At 46.7% G+C, this 17980-nt stretch overlaps 1 protein-coding gene across 1 annotated transcript; it reads left to right on the top strand.

Annotated features, from left to right (window-relative positions):
• Positions 1 to 11206: 11206 nt before the first annotated feature.
• On the top strand, positions 11207 to 17780 carry SOX7 (SRY-box transcription factor 7). Its single transcript, XM_044225047.1, has 2 exons — positions 11207 to 11444; positions 15059 to 17780. The coding sequence occupies exons 1-2, from the start codon at positions 11207 to 11209 to the stop codon at positions 15979 to 15981; spliced, it is 1161 nt and encodes a 386-aa protein (XP_044080982.1). The 3' UTR covers positions 15982 to 17780.
• The last annotated feature ends 200 nt before the right edge of the window (positions 17781 to 17980 follow it).

Genomic DNA, 17980 nt, shown 5'->3' with positions numbered 1-17980 from the left:
TAACCTATCTGTGTTTTTGTGTCTAAAGTGAATTTTTTACAGGCACCATATAGTTAGTCTGGCTTCTTTTCCAATCTGACAATCTCTTCCACTTAAATGAAGTGTTTAGGCCATAAATGCTTAATGCAGTCATCAATATGGTTGTGTTTTAATCTAATAACTTACTATATGTTTTCTTTTCTTTTTTTAATATTTTATTTATTTATTTGACAGACAGAGATCACAAGTAGGTGGAGAGGCAAGCAGAGAGAGAGGGGGAAGCAGGCTCCCCGCCTGGGGAGAGAGCCCAATTTGGGGCTCGATCCCAGGATCCCGGGATCATGACCCAAACTGAAGACAGAGGCTTTAACTCACTGAGCCACCCAAGCACCCTTATGTTTTCTATTTGTCCCATCTCCCATCTGTTTTTTCTCTTTTTTTTCCCCTCCTTTCATATCTTGGGTAAATTAGATTAATTAAAGTTCTTATGATACAATTTTATCAACAGTAAGTCTATTTGCTTTTTTAAAACACTGGTTGCTATAGAGTTTATAATATGTATCTTTAATTGATCAGTCTACCATTAAATAATGTAATATCACCTCACATATAGAATGAGAACATCACAACAGTTTATTTTCATGTCCCTTCTTATGGCCTTGGGACTACTGTCATAACATTTTATTTCTACATATTTTAAAAGTGCCATAATATAGTGCTATTATTTTTGATTTAAAGAATCAATTATCTTTCAAGGAGGTTTTTAAAGTTAAAAAAAATATATCTTATATTTACCCATATATTATCATTCCTTTATGTGGATCCAATTTCCGTCTGGTATCATTTCCTTTTGCCAGACGGACTTCCTTCAGGAAAAAAAAAAAAAAAAAAATATATATATATATATATATATATATAATATATATATATATATTATATATGGCAAGCCTACTGATAATGAATTCATGAAGCTTCTGCCTCTTTGAAAAGCCTTTATTTTGCTTTCATTTTAAAGGACATTTTTGCTGAATATAGAATTCTAGGTTGAGTATTTTATCATTTTTCTTGATTAGCAGTTTAAAAATGTTATTCCATTGTCTTTTGGATTGCATAGTTTCAAGCATGGAGTCTACTGTGATTCTTATATTTGTTCCTCTAGTTATGTGTCCTTTTAACTGGTTGCTTTTAAGATTTTCAGAAGTTCAACTATGATGTGTCTATTTGTGGTCTCTTTATGTTTCTTCTGGTTGAAGATTGTTGATCTTTTTGAAACAGTGGATCTGTAGTTTCCATTAACTTTGGAAAATTTTTAGCCATTATTTTCTCAAATATAGATTTTAATATCGCCTTTTCTTCTGGGACTTCAGTTGCTTTTATGGTGGGCCACTTAATATTGTCTCATAGGTTATTGCTTCTCTATTTTCATTCATCTTTCTCTCTGCTTTTCATTGTGGATAGTTTGTCTCTTGTTCACTAATATTTTATTCTGTAATATCTAATCTGATGTTAATCTTAGCTAGTTTATTTTATATTCCAAATATTGTATATTGCAATTTTATAAAATTTTGATTTGAGTCATTTTAGATCCTTTATTTATTTCCCTATCACATTTTTTCCTTATCTTCTTGAACATATGGAGTATATTTAAAATATCTCTTTTAATATCCTTATCTGCTAGCCATTTGTATGTCTTGATTGGAGAAGTGTCTGTTCATATCTTCTGCCCATTTTTTGACGTGTTTGCCTGTTTCGTGTGTGTTGAGTTTGAGGAGTTCATTATAGATCCTGGATATCAACCTTTTGTCTGTACTGTCATTTGCAAATATCTTCTCCCATTCCGTGGGTTGCCTCTTTGTTTTTATGACTGTTTCCTTTGCTGTGCAGAAGCTTTTGATTTTGATGAAGTCCCAAAAGTTTATTTTCGCTTTTGTTTCCTTTGCCTTTGGAGACATATCTTGAAAGAAGTTGCTGTGGCTGATATCAAAGAGATTACTGCCTATGTTCTCCTCTAGGATTCTGATGGATTCCTGTCTCACGTTGAGGACTTTTATCCATTTTGAGTTTATCTTTGTGTACGGTGTAAGAGAATGGTCGAGTTTCATTCTTCTACATATAGCTGTCCAGTTTTCCCAGCACCATTTATTGAAGAGACTGTCTTTTTTCCACTGTATATTTTTTCCTGTTTTGTTGAAGATTAATTGACCATAGATTTGAGCTAACTCCATTATCATTTCTCTTTCTATTTCTATTGTTGCTTTTTTTTATCCTGGTTATGAGTTGTACTTTTTTTTTATGAGGCAGTGCTCTACTGAGGACAATACCTGATGCCTCATGTATTAAGAGCTTTACACCTTGGCCAGTGGGAACAGGAACTTTCTGGCCCCGTGTGAACTCAGATTATTCCTCCTACTTTTTTTCCAGATTTTTTTTCCCACACAGTATTAGTATTTTTTCACCTATATGTACAGATGAATACTCAGCCAAAGATCAAGGAGAGCCTTCTGCAACTCTTTGAGGCTCTTCCTCTGTGCAGTCTGTTCTTCTTTGCTTTGTCCTTCCTGAGCTCAGAATTTTGTCTCCTTGACACAGCAAAAACCCTGGTCTTTGTTTCAGTTTCTCTTCCCCATGCTATGGCTGGAAATTTTCTCCAGACAGTGAGCAGGGATATTTACTGGGTTCACCTTGTTTATTTATCTTTTCCATGATTATTGTTGCACACTGTGTATAATGTCTGTAAACTTCTGTTTTATATATTTCATCTAGTTTTGTCGTGATTTAAGGTGAGAAGATAAATCTAATCCCTGTTTCTCCATCATGAGCAGAAGTGGAAGTTTCTGTAACTTAAAGTTTACTTTCTTACACATTATTTACATTATTTGTTTATATACAACCAGCCTCATTTCATTTGAACACTACATCTTCTGGGGAACTGAGAGTGCATTGGGCTGAGTCATTTTACCCATTCTGCCTCTCACTAGCTATCATTTAATGTCTGTGAACCTCGGTTGCTCATCTACAAAACTAGGGTATTATTGTGTTCCTTGCTTTCCTTGTAGGATGTTTGGAAATGAGATGGGATGTGACTTGTAAAATCACTTTCAATTTTTTAAAAAATAAACAGATAAAAATAAATAGGTAAAATACCTGTTTATATAAGTAAACAAGACTGTTACTAGTTCTGCTTCAAAATTACGTTGACTAGATTCAGTGTTGAAGTGAGAGGATGGCAAGAGTTAAAACCCAGTTGAAGAAGGCCTTGGAAACCATTTCCCCTACTTGTACTTCAATTCTTACCAAATAGCCCAAACCCCCTTCCAATAAAACTTTACAAATTCCAGTTCCAAATGTGGATCCATAACTCATTAAGCTTTTTTCAAAATGTAATTTTGGTATCCAGACCCAGTCCCAACCTTTAAATTGTTTTATGGCCCTAATATACCTTATGCCTCAGCAGTCTCCATCTTTGAAATGAAATTACCATTACCCTGTTTCTATTATTTTCTTTGGGGAAGCTTTGAAAAACCTTTTAAAGGAATGGCATTGTGTATTATATGTGGGCAGAAGACATGAAGAAGAGGGTGACATATTTCTTTGCCTTGACTTTGACCTTGGGGTAGGAAAGAGTGTTGTTATGAGTTACTTAGTTATTTGAGTTCTAAATTTATGGTGTTCTTACCACCATCATCTCACACATACACATATTTCATAGTGGTTTCAAAGGTATGCCAAAATTCTTTAGCATTTCCCATATTGAGACTTGGGATCTATGTTACCTTCCCTTAAATCTGGCCAGGCTTGTGACTGCTTTGACAAATAGAGTATTGGTTAGAGGTGATGCCATGTGACTTCTAGGCCAGAGCAAAAAAATCCCATGTACTTTGTGCAATTCTTGGAGTTGCACTAGCATTTAAGAAGTCCATCTACTTAGAGGCCACCATACTAAAAGGAAGTCAATACAATATGGGAAATTCATGAATAGATACTCTGGTTAGCCCAGCCTTTGAGTGACTCCAGCCCTGGTGCCAGACACATGGCTGAAAAAACTTCCAGATAATACCAGTTTGTGATCATTCTAGTTACTTTCAGTTATTTGTACCTTTCCACCTGAGACCTCAGACATCATGAAGCAAACACCCTTACTGTACATGATCCAAATTCCTGATGCACAGAGTCACCTAGAATAATGGGTGGTTAATCACACAGCAGTAGAGAACTGGAGGGCATCCCTTCCTAAATCACTGTCACAGGCTAGTAGAAATGTGGGGCAAATCATTCAAGGACCAATTTAGATAGGTGGTCTGAGTGGATATGTGGAATGAGGGGTGTGTTTCCCAGTGAAGTCTTCATAAAGGGACATCTAAAACTGCTGAGACATTCAATCTTTCTGAATAAAAATCCAGAAGCTGTGGAATGCAGTCTGTTCACATGAGTTGTTAGGGGCAGCTTACTTCAGTGCTTGTGAGAAGTGATCCCTCTTGTTGCCCTACTAGCTACCCACCCACTGGACATTGTTCCCACTGCCCTTCCTCCCTCCCTCCCTTCCTCTTTCCTTCTATCTTTCCCCTTTCATTGAATGCCCTTTATGTGCAACACATTATTTTAGGTTTTGGAGTGTCAAAGATAACTGTGCATTAACAGAGTCCTTGGCTATATTTTGATGCTTTGATATCAGGGACCTTGCTGACTCTGGAGGGACTGCCCCTCCCAAGGCTAGCCAATCCCTAGAGACAGTAAACAAGTCAACTGCTAGTGCACTTTTCAAGTACAAAACCACACCCACAACCATCTCCTTCATAGCACTCTCACACTCTGGGCCACTATCCACCTGCCCAAATCACCTCAAGGCCAGGTACCAGACAAACAGGAACAGCTCTTATACTCTAGAGCCCGTTCAAATTCTTCAGACTAGCCAATCCTAAGCCTGATTCCCCTCCCTCACATGGCCTTCCTGAGGAAACCACAGTGAAGGCTTTTGCCCCCTTCCAGTGCTTCCCCATATGTCCCCAAGAGTATAGAGTACCCTCTTGGGAACTGCATGTAACTAGCTTTCCAGTGGCAGTTGTCTTCTGACTTGTTGGCTTTGTGATACCTCAAATTTTCTATTAATATTCTATATTGTAGGGGCACCTGGGTGGCTCAGTGGTTTAGGCCTCTGCCTTCGGCTCAGGTCATGATCTCAGGGTTCTGGGATCGAGCCCTGCATCGGGCTCTCTGCTCAGCGGGGAGCCTGCTTCCCTCTCTCTCTGCCTGCCTCTCTGCCTACTTATGATCTCTCTCTGTCAAATAAATAAATTCTTAAATATATATATATATATATATATATATATATATATATTCTATATTGTAAAACAGATGATATTCAGTCCTGCCCTAAGGAACTTACAATTTAATGGTGGTGGGATGCCTTAAAATAGCAGGACTAGTAAAATTCTGTTTCATGATCTGATTTTTACACAGGTGTGTTCACCTTATGAAATCTCAGCAGAGTCTCCATTGGCACACTTCTCCATAGGCATGTTATTCTTTATTAAAAAGCAAAACATAAAATAATGGTAAAAGCAAAACATAAAATAATGGCAAGCTGAAATCTATTCAAGAAGAAAATCTCATAAGCTAAACAAACAGGACGTATCCTTAGCTTCTCACACCAGAATTGTTGGTTGATGACACAGTTCTCCATGATGAGATCTCCATCAGGATCACCTCACAATATCAGTCATGATCCTGCCACTATTTACCCAGAAATCAGACTCCTGTACAGAAAGCCCAAGAAAAGACTCATTCCCATTTCTTCCTATTTCCACTATGTATTATTTAAAGATGACTTCTAATCAGTTTCTCTTATTCCTCCTAGGCATTTGGAAATGCCATATTCTTTGGAAAGAATAGGCAATAGGATAAAGAGATAGAAACAGACCCCCTTGAACCGTTAGTTTTTCTTGTAATCTGTTGGTTTTTCCATCTAAAGTCTGAAAGTCTAGCTTCTGACTAATTAAAGAGAGATCATTTCAGTGGAGTAATCCTACATACATACTCCCTTACAAAAGAAAAACTGGCCATTGTTCAGAGTGGAGTAGGAGAAAATTAATGTAGAAAAAGTGTGTTCTTGGCTTGGAGCTCTTCCAGCCCTCAGTGCTAGGGAGAAGCAAACACAAAACCCAGAATGTGCACTGGCTTCCCTCTGCCTTGCCCTGCAGAATGCATACAACACAGGCAAGCACTTCATCTCACTGGCTTCATGTTACTCTCCACCATGTGCACTGGTTAGGTGACTGGCTCAAACGTGTCAGCCAGCAGTAGCCGATGGGACTGGACTTACATCTTCTGGCTTCAAGTCAGGGTTCTTCCCACCATTTGCTGGGAGACAGGATTAATCGGCAAAGAGCACCTTTGTGTGTCGGGGGGGATTCTGTTGTGTGTGACAAGTCTGATGTGGGCCATCTCGGGAAATCTTGGGCTTCTGCACCCCAGTTCTTTTTTAGTATTAAGTCCTTCTTACAAAGGGATTTTGATATTGGCAAGAAGTCTACCCTCCCCACATTCAGGAACAATGTAGTTTGGAAACCCTATTCCACTTCCCCTAGTGCCTGTAGAAAAGCAATTAAACCTCAGAGGCAGTGAAGCTCTGTCCCGGTTTCCTTGTGCTCTGCCTACTCCAGGCCACTCAGGCAAGCCTACAGGTACATCTTAAGTCCACACAGTGTTGTTTAATCCCACCTACCCAAATGATTCTAAATTGGGGAACTTGATGAATTCCTCCTGAATGACTATGAAGAAATTGCTCTAGGTTAGAAAAGAGCAACCCTGGGTACAACTGCTTAGAGGAAAGTCAGGGTCTCTTTTTGCTAGATCAGCCGTGAGGAGTGGGGGGAGAGGCAGCTGGCAGGCCTGGGCAGGTTTCCTGGCTCTCCAACATGCACCTCACCCATGGCCAACAGGGTTTGCTCATTTGCTTTTCACATTTCCTTGAACTTCAAACACCCTTTGGGTGAGGAAAGCTCCAGTGGAACTTGGAGGGACCGGACTGGAAAGGGCACAAGGACAGAGGGAGACACAGCAGCTGGTTAGAAGCCCTTCTCTCTGGCCTGGGGCTCTGCTGAGGGTGGGAAGCTGGGAGTTGGCCCTGGAGAGCCCTGCAACCAGGGAACAAAAGCACAAAGGCAAGGGATGTGTGTTCATGTCTCTGCTCTGCGCCTTGCAAGCTGCAGCCTCACCTGTGTCATCAGGGAAAGGGCTTTATGATACCACTGGGGCTGTCTGCTTCCAAGAAGGTTTGTGTAGAGGCCCAGATGGGTCAGCAAATGACCTTTTACAAAGACTGCCGGTCAAGTACATAAATTAATGTGAGCAAAGATTATGGTGGTGATTATTTCAACCGAAGGATGAAATGCACCAGCAAACACATACACAAACCATTGTAGACATGAGAACTGGCAGCTGTGGCTCCCCCAGCCCAGTGCTATGCGTGGTCCAGATGCTGAGCTCCTGTGCAGGAGCTGCCACTCAGAGCAGGGAATGTGCACCAGACTCCCCTCCTTCCCCTTCTCCCAGAGTCACCAAAATTCTTAGGTTTGGAACAGAATAAGGAAAACTCCTTGAGGGGGAAGGTTCTGAAGGCCTGACCCTATTAATTTTATGTAAAATGTCATCCATTCATTGTAACAATTCACAATTCTTTAAAGCACAGGAGATGATTTGACAACTAATGTATCAGTCATCCTGATTTTGTCCCCATTTTACAGATGAGGAAACCCGGGCTGAGATCAAGTAAATGACATTGCTAGTAAATTGTAGCAATTTACACTGGGGCTTTCAGACTTCAAGTCCTGTATTCCTGGAAACCTATGTTCAACTACAGAGCTGAGCTGAAGAAAGATGGGAGGGAGTAGAGAAAGAGGGGGAAAGTGGGAGGGAAAAAGGAGGAAGGAGGGAGGGAAGGAGGGAAATAGGGGAGGAAAGGAAAAAGAAAAGAAAGGAAAGGAAGCAGAAGTCATTTGAGGGAGCAGAGAGTGCCGTTCTCGCAATACACACGGGAAAGTAAAGGCTTGCTCAGGTCCCTGTGCGGACAGGTCTCCTGTGTTGTTCTCGCTCGGTGCCCACTGTGTCCCTGAGGTCTCACACGCAGACCGCTGCTCAGACTCTGCTCTTCGGTGTTTGACGGAACCCTCCTCCCATCCCGCTGCGGACCCCACTCCATTGCCCCTACTGGAGACTTCTTGGTTTGATTGCTTGCGAATTCACCGTGCGGAACCCCTATGGACAACTGGCTGCAGTCCGGAGCCCAGCGCAGGCCCAAGCAAATGTAGGGGCTGTTGCGCGGTGAGACAGATGGAGGATGGGGGATCGCCAGCCTTGGCCCTACCTCTCAAGGCTCGGGAGCACCGGGCTTTGGGGACGCTTGGGGTCCATTCGGAGTTCCGGAGACTGAAGGTCGCAGTGACCAGAGAGGCAGAAGGACACGCATCTCTTAGCAACGCCCCCAGCAGGGCACGTTCGCATAAAGTTGCCCTGGTAAATCAATGCGCGGGTGCAAATTAAGTAGTGAAGGAAAGGAGCGAACAAAAGAGCCCAGGTTCCCGTGAGCAGAGCGCTCAAACGCCGAGAGCAGCGCTCAAGAGAGCCATGTGGCCCTTAACGTCCAGGTCCTGGACGACTCAGTCTCGTGCACTTTCTCCAGACGAAATGCAAGAAATTAAACAATTGGAAACATCAATCACAGCCTGTATTTTCTCTGCGCCCGCCCCCGCTGTTTTCTCCAACTTTGCGAAAGACCTTTGGAACCCAATTTGACCGCTCCGCGCTACCCGGATCCCGCGCCTCTTTCTAACCTGGTGCCTGGGCGCAGCCCCACTGCGTTCTCTCTCTGCTCCCGAGACGCGCCGGCAGCGCGCCAGAGGCTGGGGCTGGAGTGGGAACGTCCGCGGCCGGCAAGGGCGCTCTATCCTCTAGAGGCCTCTGGGCCCTCGGAGCACTGTCTGCGCCCTGCAGCGGCGGTGGGCTTAGAAAAAGTCGCAGCCCAGTTGTTTCAGGGATCCACGTTTGCAGCGCAGTTCCCCCTCCCGAACCCTCAGTCGTGGGCCCTTCTCCTTCCCTCCTTACCCCAATTAGGTGCCCTCCCGTGGCCTGGCGGGACTCTGGTGCCCCGGGGTTCCTAGATTATCCTGGCCTGGGGATTTTTCTTGAGGAGTTTCTGGTAGAGGGGTCTAACACAGGAAGTGACCTAGGCTTCCAGGGGTAGGGATGTCTGCCTAGACTGTGGACACATTCTCTCTGCACGCAGCCCCTTTTCTCCCCACTGTCCGCTTGGTCCCTGGAGCCAGCGAGGCCCTCTGCTCCACCTTGACACCCTCTTTCTTGCCAGCACCTGCTCCCTTTGCTGCTCAGCTCTGGCCTGTGAGGGTAGTGTTTGGAGCACATGGGTCTAGGGTGCTGCTGCTGTATCCTTCTGGAAAAGGAGAAGATAACTAAGCAATCTGTTATTTTATGAGTAAAGCCCATTCTGAGATGAAAATTATCCCGGGTTCTGTAGATTAAAATTAGGATTTAAAAACAGGAGTTGCATTTCTCTACCCACTTGCCTTGGGGTCCATGGGGCCTGTTTGGGAGTGCATGTTGCATACGAGGCACTTATGAACTGCGTGCACCCTAGGGCATTGAATTTTGGTCTTAAAATTTACAGGGCTTTACATTCAGAGTTGTATTAACAGCAAGCATCATATAGAGGTTAAGCTTTCATGTGTATTATCTCACCGAGTCTTCACAACAGCCTCGTGAGATCAAGTCTTATCATTGTCCTCCTTTTAGGTTTAGGGAAAAAAGGCCTAGAGAGATACATGACTTGCCCAGAGTCATGCATTAAGTAATCAAACACTGAAGACAGATCCTGGCTGCAGACCCCAGGGTCCTCCCAGGACAATGCTACCTCCTTTCAGGGTCACCTCTACTAGGCCCTAAACAGGGATGGCGCTCAGTAAATATTTGTAGATTGAATTCCAGGATCTAATCAAGCCTCATGATTGTCGTGTTTTATACAGTAGGGTGTGTCTAAGCCTTATTTACTCACTCACTTATTCTTTCACTTATTCGGCAGTTCCTGAGCGCCTACTGTGTGCCGTGTTGCCCTGAGAGCCAGGACAGCCCTACTCATATGAGTTACCTGGAGGGCTGGCATCTTGGAGAGACTACCCTGAGCTCCCAGCCCTCAGCCCTCCCAGAACCTGCAGCCATCTAACCTGGGAAGTCGGAAAGCCGCTCGAAAGCCATTGAGCAAGGGGGGAAGGGAGGGCCAGAGCAACTCCACTCCTAGAAGCAGGAGCCAGACGGAGACAAGATAAAATACAACCAGAAGGAAAACACAGAGAGAAGATGAGGGAGCTGAAGACCCAGAGGACCTCTGAGACTAGTGTGGTGTGGAGATAAGGGTGTTAGAGGAGAGACATCAGATGGCAGAGTGAATGAAGGAGAACTGAGAATGCAGTCCAGCCCTCAAGACAGCCTGGGAGTCGCAGGGGCTCTGTGAGCACGGCACAGGGCCCCATGCAGAGGGCATCCCTCCTCCTGGCATGTCTCTGGCCGCCAAAGCTGGCTGGGAGCGAGGGTGTTGGAGCCCTGTTCATTTTAGAAGGGCAAGAATGTTGCGTTCAGAGCGGTTCACACAGGCTGCTCTGGGGGGATTCATGGTCAATTCCTCTCCCGCCCGGCCTGGCCTAGCGAAACCTGTTTGGCTTCAGTTCTCCACGGGATTCCAGACGCGGGAGGAGCTGGTGGAGTGTGGCTGGGAGAGGCCACGGCCAGTCGGGACAGGGCACTGGAGTCTGGCTCCCGCTCCGGGGCGACGGGACTGCGGGCGGCGCCAGCCTCCTGGCTCTGCGACACCTGCACCCAGAGCAGGCAGGACGGGAGGCGGCCAGGGGCGGATTCCCGGGAGGGACTCGGAAGGCAGAGGGGCGGGCCGGGGCGGGCGCGGGGAAGTGGCCCTCCCTCCCTTATCCCCATCCTGGCAGGTCGGAGCGGGGACGCGGTGGCCCAGTACGCAGGGAGTGGGCCCGAGCCTAGACGGAGGGAGGGGCCGCGCCGCCTTCCCGAGAGTCATTGGAGGACGCGGCCGCACGAAGCTGATAAATAAAGGGACGGGCCGCGGCTGCCAGCCAAGTTGGACGCCCGACCCGTGCGAGGGCCAGGTCAGCGCCTGCCCTGCGAGGCGAAGCGAGGGGATCCCCGAGCGGCCATGGCCTCGCTGTTGGGAGCTTATCCGTGGCCCGAGGGGCTCGAGTGCCCGGCCCTGGAAACCGAACTGTCGGATGGGCTGTCGCCGCCGGCCGCCCCCCGCCCGCCGGGGGACAAGGGCGCAGAGAGCCGTATCCGGCGGCCCATGAACGCCTTCATGGTGTGGGCCAAGGACGAGAGGAAACGTCTGGCGGTGCAGAACCCGGACCTGCACAACGCCGAGCTCAGCAAGATGCTGGGTGAGTAAGCCAGCGGGCGGGCGGGGTTTCCCGGGAGGTTGGCGGGCTGGGGGCGCGGGCAGAGGCGGGTCCCGGGGGCTCGCTTCTAGGGGCCGTGTTGCGGTCCTGAGAGCGCGGGGTGCCTGGGTAGGACCCGGCTTGTGGGTATGCTCGGGGAGTGCTCGCGCTCGCTGTGCCCGCGAGGTTGGGCATCTGTGCGAGCGTGGGTAAGCGCACAGTAACCGGGATTCAGAGCCGGGATACCTCGACGACGCCCAAAGTGAAACCGCGAGGCCTGCTGGGGTGGGCCAGGAAGCCCACTCGAGGGAACCCAAGGGACAGGCGGGGCCATCAGCTGCCAGGCCCCGGTCGCCCAGCGACCGGGACCTATGCGCACACAGGTCGGGACGGAAACTCGGAGGCTGGGTGGAACCGGTGTTTGCTAGGAATATCAAAGCGGGAAACCCACTATTCCCTGATTTACCACTAGCACAATCACAGAAGGAGGTTGTTAACTATTATTAACTAATATTCGTCAAGAGAGACCTTGCAAGAACGCATCCTTTCTTTAACTTAATTATTAAACCTACAGCAAAAAATGCGCACATAGACTCGATTCGTTAATGTATTTCTCAATCGCAGGAGGTAGATACTGTGATTGGGACGCTCAGGGCGGCCAGTGAGGTCTGTCCTGAAGCCTGCCACTTTGAGGGCTGCTAAGCCGGGGCAGCGGGCCTGGGGACAAGGACAAGCCAGAAAAGAGGAGCCCAGAGAAAGGAGTTAGGGCAGGTCTAGAAATTTAGAGTTCCAGTAGGGTTTTTGTGAGGGTTTCTTCTTTCCCAGGTCTGGAGCTGAGTACTTTCAACTGCTCTACTCCTTTTTGCCCTTCCACGGAGGTTTTATTCATTTTAACTTGTGGAAACATTTCAAAGCACTTTGTAGGCACAGTGGGACAAGGGGAAGTATGTGGTCACCTGAGGCTGGACTGACCCTCCCCAACCACACCCCTCCCCCCCAGAACTGAGCTTTTTTTCTTTTCTCTCCAGAGCTCCAAACCTTGGAGTGAGGGCTGTCACCCACCTTTCTTCGGCTAAACCTACAGGCCCCCAAAAGGGGTCCTTCCTGCAGTGTAGATTTCCTTTCAAAGCTGCTGGTTTCCGAAAGTCTCCTACCCATGCATAGCCCAGTCCCCTGGCTAGATAGGCCCGGGACACAATGGTGGGTCAGTGTCAAAGCAAACCCCTTTGTCCATAAAAATATTAAAAATTATATTTCATACTGTATGGGCATAAAGACAAATATATTAATATATACAACAGTAAAGCATTTACCTAAAAGTTGATTTTTTTTCTTCAGGTTTTTAAAGAAATGAAAATACTTTTTTTTGGTGGGTCCTTCAACATTTTTTTTCATGGGCCCAGGCACTGTGCCTTTTGATAAAGTGCAGCTCCTGTGACCAGGACAGAGTGAGTTTTCCGTTGCAGGCCCAGGCCAGAGGTGGGAGAGGAGCTCAGGCTAGGAACCGGTTTGCTAGGAATATCAAACACCTCGGGACTGAGGCTGCCTGCAGCCCAGGGAATGGGAAGGCGAAAGGACCTACCTGACAAATGCCTCTTGTGAGCTGATCCCTGTTGACAAGTCTCACTTAAGCTTCCAGAGGTTATAATTCATTTTGCAGGAAAGACACTGATTCCTTCCTGCCTAACTGCACAAGGGGCAAGGGGCTTTTAAAAATATGGACTTCCTACACCTGTTACTAGGGGGCAGCATGATGATTCACTTCCACCCATGATCTTGCCCAGGACTTTCTTTTCTGACCTAGGAAAGGGTCCCCAGCTTTTTTGCCTCTAAGCTTTCCAGTCTACAACATCACAATTTCACCTAGTAGCACTACTATTTTTAGGATACTATGAATAAAAAGGCACATAAAAACAGTTAATATATTTAATGAAATTTAAAATGACTATTTTATTAATATTATGATATCTATGTACGCTTAGAAACTAGAGTGACATTTTAAATTCAGTCCACAGACAAGGTGTGGGGTGTGCCTCTATTTTGGGCCTCTTGCAACAACTCTGCAGTCTCAGCCACAGGCTGGGAACTGCTGACCAGCCCTAAACCCAGAGTTCCTGACACTTTTGGAGTTGCTCTTTTAAGTGACACGTAATTATATTAATTGATGGGTCTGTCACAATAGTTATAAACTTTCATCCCAATGGTAGAGTGCCTTTAATAATTGCCCTCCTCCAGTGCTCTATGAGGGCCAGGCATGCAGAGTCAGGGTCAGTGCAGGGTACTGAGGTGAGAGGACACGGAGCTCTGTATGGGGCCCTATGCCAAGGGTTCTGGGTGGGACATGTGGCTTCTTTCCTTACCTGGAGTGGGGATGGGTGTACTTACCTCCAAGCTAGTAGGTGTCAAACTTCAGGATACATTAGAGTTGGGTTGGGGGGAGGGGGCTTCCAAAGTTGCAGAACCCCCTGGGTCCGCCTGGGAGGTAAGGGTCCAGTGATGACCTTCAGAAAAGCAGCAGCCAGAGGGATGTGCAATGCATGTACTGACAGGTTAGAGAGAGAGAGAGAGAGAGAGAGAGATGCTAAAGCAATTTATAAAACTATACAGAAGGGAGTAAGGATGAATAGAAAGTCCAAGTGAAACCAGCACTTTAGCACCAATCGGTTACAAGCGTGAGATGCTTCTTAAAGAGAGAGTTTTGAATTGGACAATATCACAATACGTTTTATAGTGAGGAAAATAAAGACCCAGGGAAGTCAAAGAACTTGCTTCTGTGAGAAGAGTCAGTGACTGAGCAACTGGCCCCTGCCACAGTCACAGGCTACTAATTAAGTAGAGAGCAGGACGTCTTATCACGAGTGCGTGTGTGCATGCTTTTGCACCTGTGTGCGTGTGCACACATGTGTGTGCACGTATGTGTGTGCATGTTGCAGGCAGATGCTAGCAGGCTGGCAATAGGCTTCATATGGCAGGGTCCTAACTGACCTTCAGATGTGGGGCATAACTGTCTGTTCCCCTAAGTGAGATCCTGTAATTTACTTACATCTGTAAAACGATGGACAGAGCCCAGAGTTCCCTCACAAGAGGGCCTGTGGGATTTATGCCATAAATAAATATAGCATCACTTCCTGAGAGGCAGCGATAATCAGCAAAGGCAAAGAGTTTTCATTAAAATGCACAAATGAGTAGACTTGGTCCACTTAGGGTAAAAAAGAACCCAGATCAAAGTGGTCGTTATATATTTTTATCGGGCATCTGACATTGGGTCTGGTGGGCTTTTCAGTATGAATCCCGCATTTTTTATACGTTTGCGTGATTCGTGGCTTTAGGCTTTTATAGGAGAGGTGAAGCCACCCTGTGCATAGTTGACCTTAGTGGTTTTGCAGGCTGCAAGCGGGAGAGATTTGTTTGGTCCCACAGTGCCAGGATCTGGGATGGAAGCGGGATGCGAGGGGTGCAGTGTCCTTTGTGTCCTTTGTGGGTCGGGGCGGGTGGGATGGAGGCTGACGGCGAGTGCGAGTGTGGACGCAGGGAGGCAGGAGCGTCTGACACAGGTGAACCGGCCTCTCCAAGCCGCGCAGATGCTGAAAGGGGCCTTCTCTGACTTGTGTGAGCAGGAAAGTCGTGGAAGGCGCTGACGCTGTCCCAGAAGAGGCCCTATGTGGACGAGGCGGAGCGGCTGCGCCTGCAGCACATGCAGGACTACCCCAACTACAAGTACCGCCCTCGCAGGAAGAAGCAGGCGAAGCGCCTCTGCAAGCGCGTGGACCCGGGCTTCCTCCTGAGCTCCCTCTCCCGAGACCAGAACGCTCTGCCTGAGAAGCGGAGCGGCGGCCGCGGGGCGCTGGGGGAGAAGGAGGACAGGGGTGAGTACTCCCCCGGCTCCGCCCTGCCCAGCCTGCGGGGCTGCTATCACGAGGGTCCAACCGGTGGAGGCGGCACCCCGGGCAGCATGGACACTTACCCATACGGGCTACCCACGCCCCCGGAAATGTCGCCCCTGGACGTACTGGAGTCGGAGCAGACTTTCTTCTCCTCCCCTTGCCAGGAGGAGCATGCGCACTCCCGCCACATCCCTCACCTGCCTGGGCCCACTTACTCACCGGAGTTCGCCCCCAGCCCCCTCCACTGCGGCCACCCCCTGGGCTCCCTAGCCCTCGGCCAGTCCCCGGGCGTCTCTATGATGTCCTCTGTACCTGCCTGTCCCCCGTCTCCTGCCTATTATTCCCCTGCCACCTACCACCCACTCCACTCCAACATCCACGCCCACCTGGGCCAGCTCTCGCCACCTCCGGAACACCCCGGCTTTGATGCCCTGGATCAGCTGAGCCAGGTGGAACTCCTGGGGGACATGGACCGGAATGAGTTCGACCAGTATTTGAACACTCCTGGCCACCCAGACTCTGCCGCAGGGGCTGCGGCCCTCAGTGGGCATGTCCCCGTCTCCCAGGTGACATCAACAGGCCCCACAGAGACCAGCCTTATCTCCGTGCTGGCTGATGCCACGGCCACGTATTACAACAGCTACAGCGTATCATAGAGTACAGCGTCTGTATCAAAGAGGCCGAGGCAGCCAGCCCGGCCCTGCCTCGCGCAGCCTCTACTTCCCGAGCTGAGCAGAGGTAACCGCGCAGTGTTACCAACGTCCTCCGACAGCCCGGGGTGTGCATGTTTGAACTGTCAGCGGGGCAGAACCGGGCTCTGCCGATCTGAGTGCCCCTTTGCTCCCTGCCACCTACATTTTGAGTATATTCCTTCAGATGGGTTTTCCACTGGCTACACCCTGGGAATAAGGCAAGGTAGCTGCCAAAAGAAAGATGGTTAACTGGTAGATTTTCATTTACTTCTCTGGGTCCCCATCGCGGAAACCAATGTGTGAAAATCTCAGCGGCATTCACACCTCTCCAGCTTCTGACCCAGATGCTGGTGGGACCCCCACTTGGTTCTTTTCGCCTTGCAGCCCCTCCCCCAGTCTGTAAAGTTGGGGACAGACTTGACATCTAAGGCACCTTCTACTCCAGGGTTTTCTGATCTAGGATTCTTTCAAGGCTAATTAAAAGGAAAACGAAGTTTGTCTTAGTAAATTCATTAATGTCCAGCCTGGTGGTAGTCCGTGTGTGCAGCCCAAGAACACACAGCTTTCTGCACTCGCACGACCTTCTAAAATGATCTTGGTCTTTCAAAAGGACAGTACTCCTCTTGATTTGGGAAATTAACCACTAGAATTGACTGTGCTGCTGAAAACAAGATTGAATTCAAACCACTGGTTTTTAAATCTTTTTAAAAGATGAATTATTTTTTATCACACATTTCAAGAGAATATACACAGCCTGAACATATACAGTGTTTGTGGGACATGCACAACACACACACCTTCATGCACACCCTTAAATGCATGTCTGTGCAGCCTAGATCAGATACTCTTGTTGATGTTGGCAATTTCTTGTTAACTCCCTGTTCCGAATGACCCAAAGAGCAGGGAACTTAAAAAGAATTTCTACACAAAAACATCACTTACCTCCAATCTGAATGTGTTCATTTCTTGAGCAAAATTTTAACACACTCTCCCCTCTGAAGGTGCAAAAGGAGCTTCCTTCTCACTGTAGCTTACTTCCCTTCATCATTTCCTGGGATTTCTTTTTCTCTTTTTCACTGTTCTTCCTCCACCCTTGAGTTGCCCAGGAATTCAAAGATCCGCTGGCTTAAAAATCCTAAACATCATTCCTATGGCTGAGATGGGAATTCAGTCTCCTCACCAGACAGCTGGTTTTTGGGAACATCGTCGGCTAACACTTCAAAACAACTTCCCCTTTGCTATACTGACTTCCCAAAGAACAGAACTGCACTGTGATTCAGAAAATGTTTCTGAGCCCTGACCCCACCCCCAAAAACATTTCCATCCTTCTCTCAAACCTCCTTTGAAGGAACATACCTAGCAATGAGGGAAAAGACAGTTGTCTTTTAATTCCAGCCTATTATTGCCTGTATGAAATATGTAAGTGTTTTATATATTATCCTATTTTTAGCTTATATTTTATATTGTTGAGAGATCCTTTTTTTCTTCCAAGACATCCTACTATTAAATTACTTATAAGATATAATTAATCTTAATGCTATTGCTGTATATGACATTTGGTAATAAATAGTGAATCATTCACGACAGTATGATTGACTGGTGCAGTCCAGAATGTATATTAATAATCTTGTAAAACATTATCACAGACGTTAAGCTAAACTGTTCCATTTTTTTTTTTTTGTAAAAACTACACGTGCTTTGGAACGGTTGTAGATATTGATCTGTCTAAAATATTTAATTTAAATAAATGTTTTTGTACCATGGCCATTCTATCATTTGAAATGTAGTTTTGCAAACAGAAAAGGTTGTCCAGGGAGCCGTAGATATTATGCCCAGTTCCCCTTTATAGTACTGGTCAAAATACTTAATCAATTTTTTTTTATCTTAAAAAATTATCTTGTAGGTTGGTTTATTTTATTTTATGAATTATGATAAAGAGATAAAGCCTAATTTGACATGTTAG

Source organism: Neovison vison, chromosome 11, assembly GCF_020171115.1.
Source record: "Neovison vison isolate M4711 chromosome 11, ASM_NN_V1, whole genome shotgun sequence".
Taxonomy (NCBI): Eukaryota; Metazoa; Chordata; class Mammalia; order Carnivora; family Mustelidae; genus Neogale; species Neogale vison.
The sequence above is the reverse complement of the archived record's forward strand: the minus strand, read 5'-3'. Positions and strand labels throughout refer to the sequence as shown.

Coding starts and splice junctions, on each gene's coding strand:
- SOX7 (XM_044225047.1), top strand. CDS start 11,207: ATGGCCTCGCTGTTGGGAGCTTATCCGTGGCCCGAGGGGCTCGAGTGC. Junction 11,445..15,058: donor CGAGCTCAGCAAGATGCTGG/GTGAGTAAGCCA, acceptor TTGTGTGAGCAG/GAAAGTCGTGGAAGGCGCTG.